The sequence below is a fragment of the Seriola aureovittata genome, chromosome 11 (genome assembly GCF_021018895.1).
Source record: "Seriola aureovittata isolate HTS-2021-v1 ecotype China chromosome 11, ASM2101889v1, whole genome shotgun sequence".
Classification (NCBI taxonomy): Eukaryota; Metazoa; Chordata; class Actinopteri; order Carangiformes; family Carangidae; genus Seriola; species Seriola aureovittata.
The window spans coordinates 12307799-12330865 of NC_079374.1; the positions used below are offsets into that span (position 1 = coordinate 12307799).

Below are 23067 nucleotides of genomic sequence, written 5' to 3' on the forward strand. Positions count from 1 at the left end.
AACATGCTGCCATGGCAACTCTTGCTCACCCACCATGGGACAAAAATGTTTTTTATCTCCCTGTACTACACAAACAGTCAGGGTGAAGCGTCCCAGCAGCAGTATATCTGTTTTAATTTCCTTTGTCACGGCAAAGAGCACAAACACAGATGAACTTTCAGGCCTCACAGAAGAAGCATGCAAGTAGAAAGGAATTTTTGGTCAAAGTCGTGCTAATGTTGTCTGCAGCCATGTTATTACTTTCCTTCTTCTTCCGTCATACAAGAACTCGCTGAAACAGGAAATTTCCTCTCAATTGGAGATTACTTTTAAAATCCCACATTATGCATAGACTGCATAATGTGGTCTCTTATGCTGTTGATATGGATGTGGCTGATGACACTATTTACACAACTCCTTGCAGTCAAAGCACTGTCAAAATACAAAGCCTTCTTTCACTCATCAATATTGTTGCATGATTTCTTCTCTGAAGGTTAGTGCAGTTCTTTCGAAGACAGAAAATTAAAAAATAGGCTTATTTTTCTAGAGGACTTGTTAAACCTTCAGTGGTGTTTGTGATCTCTTGCAGTGCAACTAGCTGGATATGTTAGCAAACAATTTCAATTGGCATTCCCTTGGAGATGTGTACCTAGTCTTCGTTGGTTTTTTGTTGCTTAAAACAGCTGCTGCTTTTGGGAAAAAAAAGAGGCTAAAACGATCTGTAGAGCTGTAGAGTTGGTGATAACTCTCTGTGGGTTTATCACTAGGTGCGACCTCTGCCCTTTCACACAGTCATTTGATCAATTGTTAATGTGAAAATACCAGTTGTAACAGCTTGAGCTGCGGTCCGATATCAGGCATTTGTGAGAGCTTTGAAACATAAACACGACCTGGATGTCCCTATGACTCTCCAACATCCTGTCAAACACATGTGGATCTGATTGGAAGCACACTGAGGTTTGTTTCCGAGCATCCTCAAACAGTGCATTGTGGTGACTGGCTCCATTTCACAAGGCAAAAGAACACATTTAATGAGACAGACCCATCTGGGTCACTTCATTCCCTCAGTGTGAGTTGCCATTGATTTCCATTACAGCTTGGCAGACATCCATTGCTCTGACCTGCTGGATGGCCATTAGAGCCCTTTAAGTGCAGTGATGAATTATCAAATGAAACATTAAAAGCAGTGTTGATTGTAAAACCTCAGCGGCGCGCAACAGCTCCACCGTTTCTTTGCTGGTACTGGAAAGGAAGGAAGCACGCTGCATCATGTGAGACCACAGACTAATTTTATGAAACCTGTTTTGAACAGATATGTTCATTGTTTCCTTTGCAGCATTGAGGATGAAGCTTTTTTTCTGTGGAAAAGAAAAGTACAGTGCCATTTAATAAGTGGTGATGAGTGATGCAGTTGGTTATAATGTGATTCTTATGGCCCTGTGATAGACTGGTGATCCGTCCAGGGTGCACCCTGCCTCTCCCCCAGTGCGTGCTGGGAGAGGCTCGAAGGATTAATGGATGATTCATGTGAATACTAATCTTGCTTTCCCTGAGATCACTTCCTGTTCTACAAGTGAAACACAGTCACTTATATAGAATTTAAGGGCTGATAATGACTGTTTCATGATATCAAATAAAACTTGCCACTGACACAATTTTTTATTTTTATTTTTGCACAGGCTGCTTCGAGTGCTGCATCAAATGTTTAGGCGGGGTGCCGTATGCGTCGCTGGTGGCTACGATCCTCTGCTTCTCTGGCGTCGCCCTGTTCTGTGGATGTGGCCATGTGGCTCTCACTGGGACTGTGACCATCCTAGAAACCCACTTCTCCAAGGTCACCAGTGATCATGCCATGCTGACTGACGTGTAAGTGACCTCATACTCTTATGTGCGCACTAAATGGCGGCTTGTAATGCTTCCCGGTGTCTGAAAAAGAAATAAAACCAAGGATTGGAGAGTAAAATTGTATCGTTAACATCACAGAAAGATCCATTACACATAATGCTGAGTGGAAAATGTGTTCTTACATAACCATCAGAGTAAAAAGAGGTCCAAACTTCAGATAGATAACACTTTTAATGAGGGTGACTTTATGTGGGCTATTTTTAGCTGATAACATCTCCCATGTTCACCTTATCCTGGAGAACAGTCCTAATATGGAACTTTTTTTTTTTTTTTCTTCCTTTTCCTCCATTAGTCCAGACTATAAAAGAGGGATGACAAGAGACAGGACTGCACATATGTTTTATGTCGGTGTAGACTTGGAGTGCTTTGTTTAATTTAAGATGTCTACAGAGACAGTCTGCCTCTTGGAGGATGATTTCCCGAGACGTGTATCACCTGTTATCTCCACATTTGGGCTGAGCATCTCTCCGTCTCTCTGTCTTAGGGAAGCTCATAACCATCTGTTTATGATTAATCAGCCAGCCCAGGTTACTGATGTTTTAAAGACTGCATGCAAAATATTACAAAGGATTACAAACAGCCAGTTTTCATACCAGACAGCGGCATGCCATGCTATTACTTTACCTGACATTTTTAGTGGGTCTCTCCAGGTGTTACATTGGAGGCTAAAATAATGATAAGTCGTTGATTTGTGCTTAACCCACTGCAGCTTTACGGGCTCAACTTATGTGTGACGTTGTTCTTAAACAGAATACAGCTGATGCAGTATGTCATCTACGGCATTGCTTCGTTTTTCTTCCTGTACGGGATCATCCTGCTGGCCGAGGGCTTCTACACAACCAGTGCCGTCAAGGAACTGCACAGCGAGTTCAAGACCACCATTTGTGGACGCTGCATCAGTGGAATGGTATGTTAATACAACCACTGCGCTGTGTAATCCTAATTTTTTTTTAAAACAGAGTGCACACATTGCTATTCATGCCATGTGATTTAAAATGGGAATTACATGCAAAGATGAAGATGATGATGACGTTCATTAAAGGAACAAAGTATGAGGGGGGTGGGGGTGGGTGGGGGGGAGGTGAGGAGTGTAATTGTTACCATTTCACTGCTGTTTCAGTGTCGTGGTTATCCGACGATGCTAACACTGCGCCATCTCTGCGTCCTCAGTTTGTGTTCCTCACATACATCTTGGGTGTGGCCTGGCTTGGTGTGTTCGGCTTCTCTGCCGTGCCGGTCTTCCTCTTCTACAACATGTGGTCTACCTGTGCTGCCATGAGGTCTCCCATGTTCAATCTCACCACCAACATTGAGTCCATCTGCGTGGATGTTCGTCAGTATGGTAAGAGAACATCACGTAATGAATTGTTTTTATTAATGCAGGCTCATTCTAAAACCTTGTAACGCCTTAAAGCCCTGAGAGCCCTTATTACATGTTGCATATCTTCTGATTGTGACCAGTTCAACCACAGAGTGATTTGTATTTCTAAAGTCCCAAATAACTGATTTGCTTTTTCTGCTTTCCTATCCTTTTAATTGTCTTGTGGCGTCTCAGATTTATCTTACCCAACCTCCTGAGCACTTGTTTCTGAATAATAAATGAAATGCAAAACTACATCTGTTTTCTTTCTTCACCTTTGGTATAACAGAGATAGAATAGGACAGTACTGATAACAAATGATAAGCAAAATGTTCCCTGGAATTTTTTTCTCATAGGGGGTGTGTTCCTTAAAGGAGTTCTCCAGTAACTTACAAAGAAGAATGGCAAGATATCTTGTTTCTAATCCCTAAAGGGTCGACCTCTATAATATCCTGGAATGTACATTTCCCATAATGTAACACGACTGCAACTTCACTGCGTTAAACAGATGCACCAGATGGTTTGTTACATGGAACCATCTGGGAAGGCTTGCTTGGAAACTGTGTGGAAAAGGGCAGGCGCTTTCAAAAAACTTGCTGATTGGATGAACTGCCTGTCTATTATGTGACGTAGTAGAAGAGAAACACTACACAACAGCAAGCCTCAGCCTGAGGAGCTAGACCCTGCCTCATGTGTGAAATTGTTGTTGACATCAACTCGGCAGATTCATTCATAGTGGTTGACAGGTTTGATTATTATTCACATGGATTCACAATAGATTTGAGTGTATATGAAAACTTTGAATTTCAGGAATTATCCCATGGAACGCCACACCGGGCAAGGCCTGCGGATCTACGCTAGGGGACATCTGCAACACCAGTGAGGTAAGATCCTGTCTGCTGTTCGTACAAACACCATCAGTGGGTGATGAGGACGTTGCCTTTTTAACTTAAGAATAATCACTGTTGCTTGTCTTCTTCCAGTTCTACCTGTCTTATCACCTGTACATCGTAGCGTGCGCTGGGGCAGGAGCCACTGTGATCGCTCTGGTAAGTTTCCCTCCAGTCTCTCCATCCTTCCTCCTTTAGCCCATCTTTGCACGGTTTGTATCAACAGATCATGTGTCCAAGTGGTCCTCTTGTCATTCCCATATGGTTTATGTAACCACGCTAAGGACTATTGCACAGGCTTTTCCTCAGCTCCTATTCCATTTGCTGTTTACCATCTGCTTAGATGCACATGGCCATGTTTTTATCTTAAGATGGATGGAACAAGGTGCAGGTTGGGTATCATAAATGTGTCATCTAAAACTCATAATCATGAGTTTGAACCACAAAAATCACAAATAGGATGTAATAAAATTTTGACTTTATGGTCTTTAACATTTTTCCCATTACTTCTCTTAACTCTTACTACTGGAAAATGATTGGTCACTTTACTAGTGACGAGGAGGTCACCGGCATGTTCTCTTACAACCTTCTCTGTTCTCTTCCACCAGCTGATCTACATGATGGCTACCACTTATAACTTTGCTGTTTTGAAGTTTAAGAGTCGAGAAGACTGCTGCACTAAGTTTTAAACTGTTTTATGAGCACAGCACAGCATTTGATGCTGTACTGAGTAGAGACAGTTGCCACTGACAACAAATGAACTAAAAAAAAAAAACAAACAAACAAACAAACTGAGAATAGAAAAAAACAACATCTCTCCATTAGTAATCACATGAAGTGTAAATAGCTGATATGCTTCCTTTAGCATTTGGTATCCAGGGATATTGCTCGTCTGAGGACACCTGATGAGAGTTGTCTTCAGAGTGGGTTGGTTTTTAGTTGCCTGGTTTGTTCTGCTTTCCTTGGCGCTCACAGCAACATGTCACCATTAGATTTTATAGAAATGTGCACAACTAGAAATCCACACCAGTGTTATTTATATTCCTAATGTGTGAAGCTGATTTTGACCTGCACAAAGGCATCAACTGCATGAGTATTTAAAAAAAAAAAAAAAAAAAAAAGGCAGTATTTAGCATGCAGTACTTCAGAGGATGACTGTAGTCAAGAGCTGAAATGCCAATTCGTGCACAAACTCCTGAGGCACTTGTGAAACATAAATGTTAAGATATTTGTGCAGGGTGTTACACACAGTTTTAAAGAAGAAATTTAAATTAGGAATGAGACCATTCTGAGGTCTGATCAAGACGTAGACTGCACCGAGCCCTTATAGATATACAGTGTCAACAGTATGTACAGTATAAATCTCTGAAATTAGTCCACGTGGACATCTGATGACAAATATTGAAGGTGTTCTCAGGCCTTAATGTTTTTGATTGCCAGATTAGTAGTTTTGGCGAGGATGAATTCTAGTGATACATTTATACCAGGACTAGCTATGGTGGCGAAGTAGCAGTGGCCTTTATATTTGGTTTATTTCCTCAGCCTTAAAATTTGGTACCACCTCAGGCAACCCATGAAGTGTTACACAGCAAATATTCAGTATTATCTCCTTTGTCACGAGTTAGATTCTAAACCGAACTAAAAACCTTTCATCAACTGTATTATGCGGATGAGTATTATGGTGACCATTTGTGTATTGTAGATTTCAAAGTAACTGCACATACCTAGCACAACACACTATGAAGGGTTAGGCCAGTACCAGGTTTATACTTCTGCGTGAGGCCATATGCCTCACTTTAATTTCATGTATTTTATAAAAGAAGAAATTCTCCTATTTTAGAGTAGAGTAAATGTATTTTTTTTTTCTATGAGAGCTGATGCTGCTATGGCCTCAGCAATGAAGTTGATGTTGTGTTTCATACATTTTCCTTTATTCTTTCTCAAAGTGCCATTAAAGAGCCATTTCTTTTTATCTTAACACTGAGCCTGCATGCTTAAATTTTTCAGATTCTTTGATTTATAGTTACTTATACTCCATATTTCATATATTTAATTTTCTCTTAAGTTTTGGAAGACTGTAGCTTTTACTTTCTATATAAAATAAACAATCTTTGTTTACAAAAATATCCCCACTTGGTCTATTTCTTATTAATCCTACAAAAAGAGTGTTTCAGAGATATAAACGTGAGATGCACATGTTGCAGGGTCACTATCTCATGCTTTGCACTAACCTCCAGCATTTTTACAGCCGCATAAAGCTTGCATGCACAACTTCTGGCTCTCATCCTCTCCTCTACTCATCCTCACGCCTTAAAAGTGTCATTTCTGTAGTATTGTGCATAGCAAGATAGTAACTCCAGTATTAGTAATGATTGTAACATGTCTTGTTACAATAATTGTAACAGTTAAGTCTCATTCAGTAATGTCTCGTCGCCCCTGTGTCTTAGGTCTTTTTAAAAGCTTAACTTCACATTTGTGTATGTCTATGATGTACGTACTATAGCTCGGACTCCTGTAGCTTGCTTTGCATCTCTGACATGCTCACCGGCCATCCACCTCACCCTTCTCTTCCAGATCCACTTCCTCATGATTCTCTCAGCAAACTGGGCCTACCTTAAGGATGCCAGTCAAATGCATGCCTACCAAGACATCAAAATGAAGGAAGAGCGGGAGCTGCAGGACATCACCTCACGCTCAAAGGAATGCCTCAATTCCTACACATAAGGATATTACACGCTCACAGTCCACATAAGCGCACACACACACACACACACGCACACACGCACACACACGCACACACACGCACAAAGACACATAGACACTGTGGCCAACCACTGTGGCCCCTTTGGACCAAGACAATGCTCAGCTAAAATAACCTGCCAACTGCCCTGACACTGTGCAGTACTAACCAGGCTCCTAACAAACTAATGCATCAGTGTTGCTTTCTGCACTAACTCACCAGAAAGTGTTTTGGAACTGCTATGTAAAGTTTCATTCATGCTGATTTTTATTTTTTTTTTCTTTATTTTCTATTTTTCTAGAGGAAAAACTTGATGTTCCTGTTGTCTTTTCATTTTCTCTAGCCCTTTTTTATAACCAGTCTTTGCTGGTGAAGCTTGAGACATTGCACTATTCTCATACAACGCATAACAATGAGTTTGTTTTACAGTCTTGCTCTTTCTTTCTTCTGAGCTGGTGGTGCAAGTTTTCAACAAGGGAATGTATAACTTTCTTTTGTTTTTTTTTGTTTTGTTTTTTTCGCTCTTTTTCAATCAAAAATGCAGATGAATTACAAACATGAAAGGCCTTAACATCCAGTCTGAGTCCGAGTGTCACACACTACTGACACAAGATGATTACATTTCAAAAGATGTTTTGCAGGTCAAACAGGTCAAATATAAAGTATGCACCGCATTCTGTTGGAAAAGTGCTGGTTATATGTACTCTCTAAAGCCAGAGTCAAGTATTTCACTGCATTACTGTCTCAGTTAGTGATATTTGATTGTTGATTCTAATTTTCATTGTACAGCTACTTAAAAGTCACACAGAACTTTCATGGCCTACATTAACACTACCTCAGGTGTGCACTAGAACCTCTGGATCAATTTAACTGGAACACTACTCCCTTGTAAAACTATGGTTTGAAAATCCCTCTTTAATCTTTAATTGCAAAAAGATGCCTCGAACACACAGTATATATTTAGGTAGCTGCAACGTAAACCACATGCATGCATGAACACACACACACACGCACACGCACACACACACACACACACACACGCACGCTTGCTCTATGAGCTCCTCTGCATCACAGCATCAGTGTTTCATTTTTATGGGTAATCCCATATGAATAACTGGCTTGCTAAATGTGGATTGCTGCCAATAATGAGAGAAAGATATTCAAAGTATTTAATAGCTTAAAAGTTTGTTTTCATCAAGCGAGAAAAGATCAAGGCTTGCCAATGAAGAGAGCTCTCTAATCTCCCATAAACAGTTTTTAGCTCATTGTCTAATGTAACATCTGTACAGTATGATCAAAATCGACTTGATTTTGAAAATTGTATGAAAGAAGCAGAACTATGTCCCATGTGTATTGGTACTATGAAAAAAGAAAAGATCTAAACAGATCTGAAGAGCTTAAGGTGTGAGTCAGGATTTTGTGTTTTGTTATTATTGAAAACAGAAACCACTTTTTCTTAATTTTCTATATTTGCATCTTTTTTGATGTGCAGTTGTCATAATGCTGACATAAATGCTCGTGTAGTCTTTTATTTCTGTTAGTTGAGTTACAGGGATAACTTGATGTTTCTTTGTTGCATGAAGAAAACTGTTTCTGCAGCAACACACATGATGTACAGTCACGTATACTGACATCAGTAGTAGGCAGTGTTTGCCTGTTTTCTTTTTTTCCTAACTGATTACAAATTAATCCATTTTTATATAGCTGATTAGTTATAGATGTTTTTAGAGTCTTTTATTCAAGTCTAAAGTATATAAGTCCTATATTATTTTGTTGTCTGATAGTATACCTGTGTTTTCTATGAATGTCAAGGGCTTCCTCGCGAATTACTGATGCTTAACTTTTAATTCAACTTTCATATAACAATTAGTCGTAAACACCATGTCATTTATAAAACTGTACGGCAATCTAAATGGTAGATTTAGCCAAAGTATGAATGCCATTGTGACTCTCTGCCCAGTGTTTTACACAGTATCTGTGAGATATTGTAACACCAAACCTGCATTGTTCTCTATAAGACTAATAACCACAGCTGTACAGAGGCTGAGATGAAAGATGACAGAAGCACATGAGGCTGTGGTTTATTACATCTCATCTTTGTATGCTGTGTTTCCTGTTGAATGAACCAAAAGAAAAGAAAAAAAAAAATACTAAAGAATAAAGGCTACCTATCAATCACCAGAAGGACAACAATCCAGCATCCTGTCTGACTGGAAACCCCTTTGTGACAAGACTCAACTGGCCTGTTGACTGTTTTTATGAAAATAAAATAAAACAGATTTCTCTCTGTTTTGGTGTGTGCTTCTTTTGCATGATAGAAAATCTTGTTTGGTGTACAGTAAGTAAAAAAAATTGTACCACAGCATTTATTCATACATATGTAAAAACAAGTGTATACATATTGATTAGCAAAATCTTAAAATATAAACAAAAAATGCATCACACTTAAAAAAGTAAAAGACTACAGCGGCTCGTATAATTCATTAGTTTATGATAGCAGTCTGGCACAAACAGCTCACCAGAAGTCATCATCTTCATCCTTGTGTGAATATGCTACAATGCTGGGAAAAGAAAAATCAAGTTAGTGGAAGCCTCAAGGGACAGAAAAAAACAAACCAAAAATAGTAAAGTATTTCTCAATTAACTCATCCTTGAGACAATGTAATTCCAGTACAAATAACAACATTATAAAAGGCAAGGAGATGAGAAACCACAAAAGAAATTAAATGTTTTTGAAAGGCTTATGTAGGGCTTATACTGTATGCAATCCAGACGGTAGGTTTTTGGACAGTTACACATCTTTTGTTCTTCAGGCGTCAGAGCATTCAATTTGAAATAAAATCACGGATACTACATTAAAGTACAAATCTCATCTTTAATTTGAGTAGGTTTATGTCAATATTGAAAGAACTATGTGGGAGATAGTTACCTGTCTTCTTTTTCATCAGACAAACTCTTGGCCTCCGGGCTCGTATGTCCTGCTTCGTCTCGTCCAGGGCTCTGAAAAAAAACAACCAACCAGATTAAAACAAGTTACCTGCTTGCTTATAAAAGCAAAGTTTTACAGTAGTGTCAGAAAATCACCTGTCCATGCTCCTTCTCCCTTGCCTCCAGGACCATTTTCATGTATTTTTCCAAGGGATTTTCTGCTTTAGCCTCCTCTCCATCATCTTTCTGCTCTTCATCCCCTTTCTTAATCCCCATTTCTTCTTCTGCTTCTTCTCCTTCCTGTCCTGGTTGCTCCACCTCTTGCAAAAGCTGGTCAGACATAGATACTCATTCATTCTGCCTTTTCTCAGTAGACATAAATACGTGAAGATCAGAAAGTTTTAGAAGAACCAGGTGGAAGATAATAATTACCATCTCTTTCTCCAGTCTTTCAAGTTCTTGGAGCTCCCTCTCTCTGGCTTCCTCTTGCTCCCTTTGCCTTCGTTCTTGTCTTTCCTTTCGCTCTCTTTCCCACCTCTGCTCTTCATCCTCTTCATCCTCTTCCCTAGCAGATTCACCTGAGGTTTGTGGGACCTCTGCAAAACATATGGATTGGCATGAGTCAGATCATTTGTCATTTGGTGATGAAGTTCCTGTCTTCCTTTTGGTTTGGGCTGTAGACTGGCTACAGTATGAAAGAGATTTATGAGACTGATGGTAATCAGTAGAAGATGAACAGGGCGTTTGACCTTGGCTTACAGTAGAAGGTTACCCTTTGTGTCATTTGGGTCAACCGAGACTATGCATCAGTAACGCGGGGACTAAAGACTCACCCGCCTGGCCCTGCAAGTCTATCGGGTCTTCTGGGAGGTCCCGTGGGCGGGGGACAGCGGGGCCGTCAGGGGCCTCCTCAGTAAGAGGGACAGCAGTGTCCAGGAGAAGCTCTGGAATGTGGCCGGGCTCTGGAGGGAGACATGCACAAAGAGATCTTTTATGCTGCACCATAATGCAACAGGGCCAGAGGACCAGCACAGAATACATAATCAGCTGCCCTTCATCTTCACCATTGTGCAGGGCCACTGAAAGGACACTTTGGAGGCCAGTCACACACTCATTAACAAACGGCCATTCCAAAATCCAAAACCTCCTTACTAGATATAGTACATTTTATTACTGGGATTTTTTTTTTTTAATCAATAAGAATAATACACTTAAGACACTTTTAGTTATATAATGCATCATTAAGAAAAAAGTGGGAACCAATTGAAATAAAATATAAATAATGCATAAAAAGATGAGCCACACAGAAAGCGATCGCACTTTCCATCACTTCTGTAACACTCACATCATGCATAACTCATACATGGAAAATAAGCTGTATATATATATATATATATATATATATATATATATCGTACGGCTGCTCAGACCAGGATACAGTGAAAGCTTCTGAGTTTTAGACAGGACACAACAGGAAAACCTCCCACGGCTTCCAAGATGGATACCCAGAGGGCTTGTCATCTCTGCTCCATGTCGCACATCATGCAACAGATCTGTAAGAATACTTCATGTGCCAAGAGATTCAAAGTTTTTAGTTAAAGTCACTTTGATCAGAAATATGGTCCATGGCAATTTTAAGAGCCATGACATGAAAAGCTTTTCCATTATACCACACTAACAGTGTATTCACAGGCTTGAAACTGAACTTGGTCTCAGTCAATACAGTGTATCAGTGACTTTACACGGTGTATTAGTCAGAAAAGAAAAACAAATACTAGTCCGGAGTACCTGACAAATTCCCAGTGAGATCTTCAAGGCTGATCTTCTCAAGCTGTGGGGAAGACTCCGAGCTGAAGATGACAGGATGCATTTTGGGTGGACTGAAGAAACCAAGAGGAAGATGAGGGCATGGTTATTCACAATCGCTATGTGAAAGTGTATAAAAATGACACACTGTCCTCGCCAAAGCCATGACAGATGGTACCTGGTCTGGTCTCGTGCTGTGCTTTTGAGCTGCGGACTGGGAGGTGGACTGAACTCAGAGGACAAGTCACCTGAGGTCACCACCTCCTCACGGGGGGCATGAGGGAGCTGTCGGTCAGACAACAGCTCCGTGAACACCATTGGAGACGCAACTGCCTCTATCAGGGGCAAAGACTTTACGTTAGATGATACCATTAGGGGACTAAGATTATTATCCAAAGACTGACATGAAAATACCTGGACTTTGGATGTTTGAAGAGTTTTGATGTTATGGAACATTAACAAAATATATACAGTATGTGTTAAATGTGCAGTTTAAGAGTGCTGACAACATTTCTATTTTTATTTCATGACAGGTGAAAAAGGGTTGGTACATCTAAGCCCCTTTGAAGTGTTTTCACAGGATAAAACATTTTTTGAAGGTACCTTCTGCAGTCTCTCTTTGAAGTTTTTTCCTGGAGGAAGAGTGAGGTGTGGAGGACAGACGTCTGGATGGAGCAAAGCTTTCATCCTCAGGGTGTCCATCTCTTAGAAACAGAGGTTCAGTGAATGAATGGAGACTACGCTCAGTGAAAACTGTGGACTCGGATTGGTTTTGAGCTTCTAAGAAGGTCACTCTTGGCTGCGCAGGTGGTAAGGCGTTTCTGGTGTCATAGGACACCGAGGAGGGGGTTCGAGTGCTTTGGGGAGACAGAGGTCGGTGTGAGACCTTTGATTTGTGGGGTGAGTGGGTGTGAGAATGGTGAGAGACCAGTTTCCTTAGAGGAGAGTTGGGGCGATGTGAAGGATGTGGTTGTTGTGGGGAAAGAGGTCTTGGGGGAAGCATGTGTGAGATGGTGGAGCGCACTGCCCTCTGCTGGTAGTTCCTGTAGGCTTCCTCCAAGGTCTCAGCCTCCTTCTGCAGCTCCTGGATCCGAGCCTTGGCTTCAGCCACCAGCTCCATGTCAGAGTCTGGAGAGTCACTCCAAGGCAACTTGTGTCCTTGCAAGGGTCCACCTGCTTCACAAACATTATCATAACCCACCCTGGTCCTCAACAGAGCTCTGTCCACATAGATGTCAGGGGGAACCAGCCTGTCAGCACTGAACTCCAGCACTGAGCGATCAACAAGAGAGGGCTTGGGGTTACGCAGCACTTCATTTTCAAGAGCTGCCAAGATCGCACGGATCGCACAAAAGAAAGAGAAAGAGGAAAGAAAAGGAAAAGCAAACAAGAGGAGAGTTGAGCACTAATACAGAAGACCAACCACCATAAAAGAATACATGATGTGAGAAAAAGGTTTGCAAACTAATTTCTAAGAACTATTCACATGCATTTACACATGCATCAAAAATCCAATTGCTACTACTGTAAAATGGCTTTCTTTCTTGTTTATTACTAACATTTCTATAGAAATAACTGAAACAAAAAAGGACCGTGTTTGAGATCTTAAAAATTTGCTAAATGTTTTTCTTTTATAAAACTGAATGGTCACATAGAACATCATTATCCAACAGAGAAAGAAAGCCAGTTTATGGAAATCAGAAACACAAGTTATTTATTACTGATTATGTCACAAATAACTAGAAACAAACTCCAACATGATTTAAAATTACTAATCACTAAGACACACTAAGATGTGGCAAACACACACGGTACCTTGCTGTGTTTGGCGAAGCTGCATCTTGATGTCCTCAACATGGTTACTCATCCACTGTGACTTCTCCTCACACTCTGTCAGCTGAGCCTTGAGCTGAGCGCAGCGCTCCACCTGCAGAGAACCGCAGAAGACAGGACATCACACTCCATTTACACTAATCACCATTTACACAAATAAGTATAAGTTACTGGAAATCCAGATTTAAGGACAAACCAAACTCCCGAAGGTGAGGCAAAACTGCACGAAAAAAAAAGAAAAGCTGAACACATAGTTTCCCACACTCAGCAAGTGGCTATGACATCACTGACCTCACTCTGGAGCTGTGCCTGCAGCACCTGTTTCTGGTTGTCAAACTCTTCCTCATCGAGTCTGCGGGCGCTCTGCAGCCTCCGTAGCTCCATCTGCAGGGCCAGCTGCTCTTTGGATGGTTTGCCCAAATCTTAGAGAGGATTTATCAGAGTCAAAACATAATCTAAAAGTAAAGTCCGTTTCCCAATGCCCCATCTACTTTGGTGGGAAAAAGGATGTGGTGATATACAGAAGTAGTTCTGATTCATGATGTAATTTTTAAATACTCCAGCTCCAGTGTGTATCTGAGCAGCATGAGAGGACAGCACATGAGGCTTAACACCATGTTTTTTTTTTTTGTTTTTTTTTTAGTGATGGGGCGAGAGGCCCACTGGTCCCCTGCCCCATCATCCCTTAGAGAGAGGTAAAATTCTGGTTCACTGCCATGGGTAATGGGAGGCCTCTGTCTCTGCTCCCTTTCCCCTCCACTTCTCACCCACCCCCGGCCCCTTTTAGACACTTGTCTGCAAAGCTACAAACACGGCACAGAGGCCCCACATTGGCAGGCAAGACACATTCAAAAAGACTCAGTTGAGCCAGAAGCAGTGGGACAGACTAGCACGAATGCTTCACAGTACACTGCATCTCCCAGAGCTCACAATAAGCCCACACTCAAGCACTCTGAGGGAACTGGATTTATCTCAGTTATGAAAAAAACAACTGCAAATATTTTCAAGTACCGATTTTCTGGGATTACTTTTCTAAGCAATTATAAGCAATAACTCAGACACTAAGTTGTACATGATTATAAGCAGAACTCATATTCTCTCATGGTAAAGTAGATAGGGAAATTGAGCCATGCTAAGACTCCTGGGAGGTATTTGGGAACAGCAGCCGGTCCTCACCTGCATGGAGAAGCCGGTTCTCCTCCTGGGCCTCATCCAGCTGCTTCTTTAGCAGCCGCAGCTGCCCCTGCAGCTCTGCTTTCTCTCTTTTCAAGCTGGGGTAGTCACTCATGGTCTCCAGCCTTTCTCTTAACAGCTCCTTCTGTTGAGTCAGCAGAGGAATCTGCTGCTGTGCTGTGTCTAGCTCAGCCTGGAAAACAACACAAAAGCCATTAAAAGAGCAGGCAAAATAAAGCTGGAGACTGAATGAATCAATTACACTGTGTACTGTATAATTATTATAGGACCACATCACACTGATTAAAGGTTTTGCCTGAAGTGTTCAATTATTTAGAAGGACTGAAATATTGTGCCTGGTGCTCACTGAAGAGGGTGAAGTGAACACTGCTGGGAGATTGGGATGGTTTTGTTTACCTGCAGCCGTCTCAGCTCTGACCGTGCTCTACTATGCTCCTCTAGTTTGGAATCAATTACAGCCGACTCCTTTTGGATACGAGCAGTTTCCACTGAGAGAAAAGAAAGAAAGAAAGAATGTCAACATGATCTAAGATAGTAGCAAGCTGGTCACTAATAAACACTGCATTCATTTAAATACTCACCTTTGTTTCGGTTCTCACTATCGGTTAGTTTTCCTGTTCTCTTGATGAATTCGTCTTTCAATTCAAGCTGATACCTAATTTTATAAAGACATAAGAATAACGATTCAAAAGAACTCTGGAACTAAATCAGCATAAAAACAACTCACCAAGACCAAGAGAAACAATTATTTCTGACACTTATAGCAGGTCAGTACCCTATATATTTATAATGTATATTGGACACACAGGAAATCATTGTCATTTTAGGCCTAAACAACAGTTACAGCCTCTTATCACACAATGAGGATATCCCTATAAAATAAGACTAATTTTGAGTGGTAACATGAACTACCAAGCCAAAAAGAAAAAAAATGGACAAATGAGAGTCTGTGTTCAGCAGGAAAATACCTGGAAAGTTCATTCTGCAGCCTTTGGTCATACATGTCCTCCATTGTCTTCACAGCCAGTTCTCTCCTCCTCATCAGCTCTTCTGTGGTTTTGACCTTCTCCTTGTGAATTTGACAAGTCCTGTTGTCGCACAAACACAGCAACATTCTCTATGAAACAGTGGTCACAATGAGAGGGCATAGCACCCTTTTACTGACATGAATACATTTACTTAAAAAGCTCTTACTTTTCAAAAGCTTCTGTTCTCATCCTCTGCTCATTTTCTCTGTTCCGCAGTGTTTCAATTTCTTTCAGTACTGATTGTCTCTGCATATAAACATTTTTTTCCTCTATCTAAGAAAAGAGAAACACACATAACTGCATTATTTATACCGTCTTAGATTTAAGCTACTGACAATTATGCCAATGACTACTGATAGAGAGCCTCCCAAAATGTCACTATTTAAAAAACAGAAGAAAACAAAGACCAGCATCAAATCAGCATTAATTTACCTCTTGTTGTTTTTGTAACCGATCAATGGCATTTTTCTCCCGGTCCATCAATGCTTTTGTCTTCTGTTCATAGGTCCTCTCCAGCTCTTGTTTCAGCTTATCAAATTCTTTATGAAATTTGGATTTTTCTTCCATCCTCACCTTGGCAATCTCAACATCTTTAAAATGCAGCATCTTAAAAGACAAAAAAGGAAAACAATCACATGAGTATTCACATATGAGCCATTCTAATACAGTATTCATATCTTTGTTGTTTACGGCAGATATGAGTATGCAGCTCTGCTTAATGCCTGCTCGGGCAATTTCTGATTCATTAACTTTGTAGAAAATTATATGTACCTTTGTGTTCATTTCTGATTGCATCTGGGCTTCAATTTCTTTTCTATATGCAGCCAGTTTTGATTGGAGAGGAAACCATTTGTCCCCACTGTAATTGACATTCTCATATTCCTTATCGATCATTTTCATCTTCTCAACTGTTATGGAAGAGAGAACGCTCATTAAACATTAAAAACTGTGCGATCAATGGCATGTGCGTGGAATACAATGCAAGACATCAATTCACCGTACCAAGAGACTCTCCATGACTTGTTGTCTGTGTGTCTGCATCACGGCACAGGCCATGACTATAATGGTGTGTTAGCTGAGTTAGTAGGCTGATCAGGAACCCTGCTAGACAAAGATAAAGTGTATATCAATGAAAAGGAAGTGGGGGCAGAAGTAGCTTTATTAAAAAAAGAATGTAATACTGCACATACCTTTATCATTGTCTTTATTTGAAGACTGTAAGAATAAATAAATAAATAAACTATTACTATTAGTAACAACATATATTTTTTATTTCTATTTATTATAAGAAAATATCATACATGCTAAATCATATTATTATTTACCAGGGATCTGTAAAGGGCTGATGTTGGATTAATTTTAAGAAGATGAAGAAGGTCTTCTTTTGTGAAAATCTGCAAAAAAGGATCAGAAACCAAAATCTTCATCTGCATGCTCCTTGCACTTCAAGCTACAGTGAATTAAACAAATGCAGAAGTCACACTCACTTTTTCTTTGCATAAGCCACTTTCAGGGTAGAATACAGAAAGTGTGTACTCATATCCTGAGGTACTTAGATGATCAGCCACCATGCTGTTACAGGCTGAGACCAAGAGGGGTTCAGATTTCACAGGTACTGGTCTGGGGACTGGTTCTCCTCCAGTCAAAGGTGGGTGTTTCAACTCCTGGATGAGCTGATTCCTTAGCTGTGTCTGAATAAGATCAAAAGAGGGAAAGAGCGATGAAGATCAAACTTACGCTGCCCAGAGTGGACGTTGGCTACAGGAGCCAACAGCAACGTTACTAGCACGACTTACTTTGAGTGTATCGAGGACTCCTTTGTTTTTAAAAGTTTGATAGAGTCTTTTTCTCAACTCATCTGGGGACAGGGTGTCCTCCTTGCTCGAGTACATAACTGTCACAGTGTTTGCAGGTCCTGACAGAACACAAAACAAAGGTACAACAGCTCGGTGAACTGACATTGCGGGCTAGAGAGAAAAAGCCCCACTTTTCAACAATTTTCAAGTATTCTTACCTGGTGTTAGACTTTTACTACACTATCTGCTTCACACTTGTTACAACAGGGATCTTAGAAAACAAGCATTTCGCTAGGTGCCATCCTAGCGACCAGAAGCGTCTCTTTCCAGGAGGTGTGCCTCGAACATTTAAATCCGCCAACGGAAATTTCTGTTCCGGCCAGACGCTAAGATATGACGTAAAGAAGAAAACGGCAATTTATTTATTATCATTAAATAATTTGTAATAAGTTTCACACAATAATGATTTGTACGTAGCTTTTTAAAGAGAAAAACAAAAGGTTTTACAAAAGATGGTTGATAAATATATTTGGCTACTTTACCATTTCGTCATCTTTTCGCGACTCCTCTCGCTGTTCTCCAGGAAGTGAAATTAACAGGTAAACAAAAATCGAAGAATCAAAATTACTTGCTGTCTTTGTTGTGCACATTGGATTCTTACTATTTTTCAAGTCTGTCTTTCACCTTATTGTAATTATAGTCTCACAAGAATTGCTTAAAGACTTGAAAGAAGCCAAGCGTTTGCTAAGTGCTGTAGCTAACGTTAGCTTGCTAGCTGAACGGTTTACAAGCACTCGGGTGATTTTTGGAAAGATTTCATTGTTTAACCTAATTCATTTGGTTTTAATTGAGAAAGCTAAACCTAGCGAAACCTAAGAAGAAGGGGAAACTATGTCCGGAAGTTTTTATTTTGTCATGGTTGGTCATCATGACAACCCTGTGTTTGAGATGGAGTTCTTGCCAGCTGGGAAGCCTGAATCAAAGGTAAAGTGGCTTCCCTGATAACAGCACCAATCATTCCACTGCATATATTCTTGTCCAATAACAGCAGTAAAGAAAGCTGTGATACGTGTTATTCGTTTAACTAACAGACAGACTAGAACTAACTAACTGTCAGGATATAATCCATAAATCATGTGATCACACTAACCTGTTTTACTGTCAGTGACACAATGCCTTTAAAGTTATTTATATGAAATAATAATGTCTGTTAATGTGATAAGATTTTCTTCATTGACCACAGGACGACCATCGTCACCTGAACCAGTTCATTGCACATGCTGCGCTAGATTTGGTTGATGAAAACATGTGGCTGTCCAACAACATGTACTTGAAAACTGTGGACAAGTTCAACGAGTGGTTTGTTTCTGCCTTCGTCACTGCAGGACATATCCTTTATTCTTCCATTTTTATTCACTGATATTGTATTCATTTCTCATGGAACACTTATCTTGCATTGTTGCAGAATATATATATATAATTATTTTATAAACGTGGTTATTGCAGTCATAAAATTAAAAAGGAAATGTTGCCATGTTGTAGTTTACTGATGAAATGAGACGAAAAAAGTGTATTCATGGCTAGTTGAGTCATGTTTGATAAACAAATTTCTGAGGTGTACATCTTTAATTTGGATACAGTAATGCAATGATACAAGATAACAGAAAGAATTAATTGATTAATCGACGTATTTTCTTTTCTTTTGATATTCAATTCATCGTTTAGTTATCTATTACGCAAAAAGAAGCCTAAAGTTCTCTCAATCCAATTTCTTAAAGATACAGATTTGTTGCTTTCCTCTTAAATATCTTTGATTTTTAGACTGTTGCTTGAAAAAAAACAAGCAATTTGAAGATGTAACCCTAGGCTCTAGGAAAATTTTTCATTTATTTTATATATTACACAATTAATGGAAAAAATTATTAACATCATTAATTGGTAATGAAAATAATTGTTAATTATAGACTCATTGCCATTATCTAACATGTTAGTTTGTAGTATAATATTATTATTTCAGAAGTCATTCACATGGTTGTTTTCTTCTGTATAGTCACATCAAAGTAATGTTTTGGTTATTTTCTTTAACTATTTGCCATACATATAAGATTCATCATGCTGCATGATGTGCGACAAGAGGATGGAATAAAAAACTTTTTTAATGACGTATATGATTTATACATTAAGGTAAGTTGCCTTCCATATAATGAGAAAATCTTAGCATGAAGTAACATTTGGTCAGTTTTTATCTTCGGTTTTTGATTTAATCATTTATTGTGTCTTCCAGTTTGCAATGAATCCATTCTATGAAATCAATGCACCGATCCGCTCAACAGCTTTCGAGAGGAAAGTCCAGTTTCTTGGAAAGAAACATCTCCTGAGTTAATCACATGACATGCGCAGGGATTTGAATGCATCTTGTCTATTGTTGTACATATACCTAACACTTGTTTGATGTGTGTATGTTTGTCTTTTCCTGTTTGACAATTGTTAACACATGGATTTTCTATAAAGCATCTTCTTGTCTGATCTAGTTTCTAGGGTAATGTTTGTTAGCTGATTTCTTGCACGGGATGGGCTGTGGAAATGGGTACTCTGTTGATGATCAACATTCGACTTTAAGGCTCAAAAACTCCAATTTATCCCCAATAAGTTTGAGCTTGGTCAATAATGAATAAAACATACAGATTAACAGACACAATCTTGTGCTCCAACGTAGTTATTTTTGTCATCTATCGGTTTAGGCATTTTGTCATTGCAGTTTGTTAAAAGTAAAAGTAAAATCATAAACCAACTTTTCAGGCTACAAAACATGCTTCAAGCGACAATTCTCAAGAGGGTTTATTTATCATTTGGCATACCAGTAGTACAACTTTGAATATAAATGAAATCTGGATGAGAAACAGTTAAGGTAAATGAATGATTCACCATTTTAAATATTGGGGAAGGACTTTTAACTTTAAGGCGAAAAATGTTTATAGAGCACTTCAAAGATCAAAATCATTCTTTAAAACAATAATCCCAACATAAGGTTCCATCATGACCATTATTTCATTTAACTTCCCTCAAGGGAATACTGTGGTTTGATTCAGTGATTTTAAGGTAAAAACAGTTTACAAAATACAAAAGTTTCCAGAAACTTAAATACAACATATGCCATGCATGTTAATTTTGCTTAAATATTTATCTTCTGTCAGGGATCTTGTCCCTCAGTGCTCCCAGCACATAGCCATGATCTATTTACTATGTAGAATGTGCACAAACAAGACCTAAAGGTGCAATAATCACAACAAGCCTCAATTTGTTAGTTACACAAAGTAGTGCCTTAGCTACTTAATAATCCTCAGAAATAAGGTCATTGGTTGTATAAATTATTTTAGTTATGCTGTTATCTTCTAAATATAAATATACAGGTCATCACTTTATCTGCATTGTCACATTCTGGAGTGAATTTCATTGAGTCACTTTATAATTAGCCTTTGTAATAGAATGGAATATTAAACCACTTTACAGGGAAGTGAAACTTCAAATATATTGCCTTTGTTCTGTCATGACATATTTTAGTTCCCCACAGGTAGTCTTAGGCCAAAACAAAATATTATTTCTTTTCCTGTTTTCCTTTAAAAGCCTGGCATTTAAACTGTGGCACAGCTGAGTGAATGATTCAGTGCTTTCATGTTTATTTGTACTTAGACTGTGATGAATTTAGTGTTTCATCGCTCTCTTTAAACAGAAGTCCAACTATTAGCATTATCAAACCTTCAACAGAATAATAAATCACAAAGGCAGTAGCATAGTTTGTTTAAATAAGATGTTACTACAGCATTGTACACCTACAGCCTCGTCACATAACAGGCATAACAGCAAATTAATGTTAGTGATAACTCCTGGACGTTATGAACAGCAAGTGGTAGCAGAGCGAGGCTTTCTGTGAAGCTTGACTGTGTCCGTGGGGATGAGGTGGTCCGTTCTTTCATCCATTGCCAACACTCTGCGCACTGCTTCCTCAAAGGCTATCGCTACATTGGTGGCATCCTTGGCACTGGTCTCATAATAGGGGTAGTCACCATTCTCCTGGCACCACTGCTGAGCCTCCTCAGCAGACACCTGCCTCTCCGTCACGTCCAGTTTGTTGCCCAAGACTACGAATGGGAACTTCTCTGGCTCCTTGACATCTGCATAGTAGATGAACTCCTTCTTCCAGTTGCCTAAGTTGAGAAAACTCTGGTTGTCATCTACACTGAAGGTGAGCAGGCAGCAGTCAGAGCCACGATAGAAAGGAGTCCTCAGACTGCGGAAGCGTTCCTGGCCAGCAGTGTCCCAGATCTGCAGGGTAACCTGGTGACCATCTACCTCCAGGTCCTTGTTGAGGAACTCAACACCGATGGTGTGGAAAAGGTGTGCATCAAACTTATTGGTCACGTAACGGTTCATGATGGAGCTTTTTCCTACACCACCATCACCCAGCAGAATGACTTTCAACAGGGATGTCTTTGTTGTCATGGCTATTCACTCCCAATCGACCACTTTGAATAATAATTTACCTGATAGAGAGATGCAAAGTGTCAAAGATATTTTTAACTGTACATCACAATAATATGAATTTGAAAAGAAATATTGTGACTAATCACCACTTTACTTCACATTTTAGTGCAGGAGCACAACTTTTGGTGGATGTTTCGTGCTTTTTGGCTCACCCCTGATTGATTTAGCCTCCTCCACCGGTCCAGATCATGTGCTGTAGAACCTTGTCCTTGGTCACATGCTCATTTGTTTGATGTTGATGTGAACAGCCATGTAGGTAATGTTCAACCAGCTGTAACACAGTGACAAATTATCAGTTTCCTCATTAACAGATGGGCCAGGACAGCAGTTAAAACTGAGGCCCCGTTGCAAAGAAGCCTTATATACTACCAAACGTTCACAACACTGCTTGTGGCCAATGTAACAAGGTATACAATTTAAAACAACTCATGGCATACAACGTACACGACATTAAATTAATTGCTGTAATAGGCTGGCATAGAGTTCCTGAATTAGGTCTATTAGGTCTAAGTATTAGCTTCGCTTGGCGAACATGAAAAAAAAGAAAACAAGGGAACACAGCTGGAATTAATGTAATATACTAATTACGCTAGCTCAGGTTTACTACCAGGAAAGATAGCTAGTAACGTACCTTACAGTTTGGGCCTTGCAGCTGCGGAGTAAATGAGAAGTAAAACACGAAGCAACTGAAATAATGTCAATGCATATGTTTGACAGCTAAACGCCTTGGCGTGGCTCGAGACAGGTCGCACCGTTTCCTGATGAGCAGCTCCAAAGCCTCGGTGCTAACACAGCTAGCTGCTAAAAGGCTAACAACAGCTACACGGAGAGTCGCCGATCATGTGATCTTGTCTGACAGAAACAACCAACGAGTGTTGAGGTAACGTTTCAAGCCCTTACAACTTATACATAAGATATTTTACAAAGTATAAATTTAGGCTTGGAAAAAAACATTTACTTTTAAACCGAGCAAGACTTTGCTTTCTGCTTTTTTCGTCAACAGATATTAGCCTGCATTGATACCGTTTTTTACTTTGTATTATTCATGCACCACCACCAGAGGGCG

The 23067-nt window shown here is 39.7% G+C and overlaps 4 protein-coding genes across 8 annotated transcripts in view; 2 read left to right on the forward strand and 2 right to left on the reverse strand.

Annotated features, from left to right (window-relative positions):
• The window catches only part of gpm6bb (glycoprotein M6Bb), a 31421-nt gene extending 22258 nt beyond the window's left edge, over positions 1–9163 (forward strand). For 2 of the 3 annotated variants that reach the window (XM_056390007.1, XM_056390006.1), the window contains exons 2-7: positions 1659–1845; positions 2635–2791; positions 3055–3226; positions 4055–4128; positions 4228–4293; positions 6709–9163. In XM_056390007.1, the coding sequence (XP_056245982.1) occupies positions 1659–1845; positions 2635–2791; positions 3055–3226; positions 4055–4128; positions 4228–4293; positions 6709–6858 (806 nt within the window). In that variant the 3' untranslated portion in view covers positions 6859–9163. Of the gene's footprint in view, positions 1–1658; positions 1846–2634; positions 2792–3054; positions 3227–4054; positions 4129–4227; positions 4294–4742; positions 6261–6708 lie in introns of those variants that run through there. The other variant, XM_056390008.1, reaches the window with a different exon arrangement.
• A 63-nt stretch (positions 9164–9226) lies between these two features.
• On the reverse strand, positions 9227–17813 carry ofd1 (OFD1 centriole and centriolar satellite protein). 3 transcript variants are annotated; one of them, XM_056390004.1, is made up of 23 exons: positions 17678–17813; positions 17460–17578; positions 17151–17354; positions 16989–17057; positions 16854–16878; positions 16666–16764; positions 16435–16571; positions 16096–16269; positions 15830–15936; positions 15604–15723; positions 15217–15290; positions 15032–15123; positions 14618–14807; positions 13733–13863; positions 13424–13535; positions 12212–12934; positions 11787–11943; positions 11591–11682; positions 10636–10764; positions 10235–10398; positions 9959–10132; positions 9804–9874; positions 9227–9435 (listed from the first exon to the last, which is right to left on the reverse strand). In XM_056390004.1, the coding sequence occupies exons 2-23, from the start codon at positions 17553–17555 to the stop codon at positions 9390–9392; spliced, it is 3186 nt and encodes a 1061-aa protein (XP_056245979.1). In that variant the 5' UTR covers positions 17556–17578; positions 17678–17813; the 3' UTR covers positions 9227–9389. The 3 variants fall into 3 exon arrangements, with proteins under 3 accessions (XP_056245979.1, XP_056245980.1, XP_056245978.1); XM_056390005.1 differs by having other exon boundaries at positions 12212–12781; positions 16666–16767; XM_056390003.1 differs by having other exon boundaries at positions 16666–16767.
• Positions 17814–17921: 108 nt separating this feature from the next.
• trappc2 (trafficking protein particle complex subunit 2) lies at positions 17922–19985 on the forward strand. Its single transcript, XM_056390010.1, has 5 exons — positions 17922–18058; positions 18316–18443; positions 18703–18845; positions 19556–19643; positions 19744–19985. The coding sequence occupies exons 2-5, from the start codon at positions 18351–18353 to the stop codon at positions 19840–19842; spliced, it is 423 nt and encodes a 140-aa protein (XP_056245985.1). The 5' UTR covers positions 17922–18058; positions 18316–18350; the 3' UTR covers positions 19843–19985.
• Positions 19986–20279: 294 nt separating this feature from the next.
• On the reverse strand, positions 20280–23020 carry rab9a (RAB9A, member RAS oncogene family). Its single transcript, XM_056390009.1, has 3 exons — positions 22633–23020; positions 22154–22272; positions 20280–22000 (listed from the first exon to the last, which is right to left on the reverse strand). Exon 3 carries the CDS (start codon positions 21957–21959, stop codon positions 21351–21353), a length of 609 nt encoding a protein of 202 aa, XP_056245984.1. The 5' UTR covers positions 21960–22000; positions 22154–22272; positions 22633–23020; the 3' UTR covers positions 20280–21350.
• Positions 23021–23067: the final 47 nt, after the last annotated feature.

Coding starts and splice junctions, on each gene's coding strand:
- trappc2 (XM_056390010.1), top strand. CDS start 18,351: ATGTCCGGAAGTTTTTATTTTGTCATGGTTGGTCATCATGACAACCCT. Junction 18,846..19,555: donor TCTGCCTTCGTCACTGCAGG/ACATATCCTTTA, acceptor ACTATTTGCCAT/ACATATAAGATTCATCATGC. Junction 19,644..19,743: donor TATATGATTTATACATTAAG/GTAAGTTGCCTT, acceptor TGTGTCTTCCAG/TTTGCAATGAATCCATTCTA.
- ofd1 (XM_056390003.1), bottom strand. CDS start 17,555: ATGTACTCGAGCAAGGAGGACACCCTGTCCCCAGATGAGTTGAGAAAA. Junction 15,124..15,216: donor TAGTGAGAACCGAAACAAAG/GTGAGTATTTAA, acceptor CTTTTCTCTCAG/TGGAAACTGCTCGTATCCAA. Junction 13,864..14,617: donor GAACCGGCTTCTCCATGCAG/GTGAGGACCGGC, acceptor ATCCTCTCTAAG/ATTTGGGCAAACCATCCAAA.
- rab9a (XM_056390009.1), bottom strand. CDS start 21,959: ATGACAACAAAGACATCCCTGTTGAAAGTCATTCTGCTGGGTGATGGT.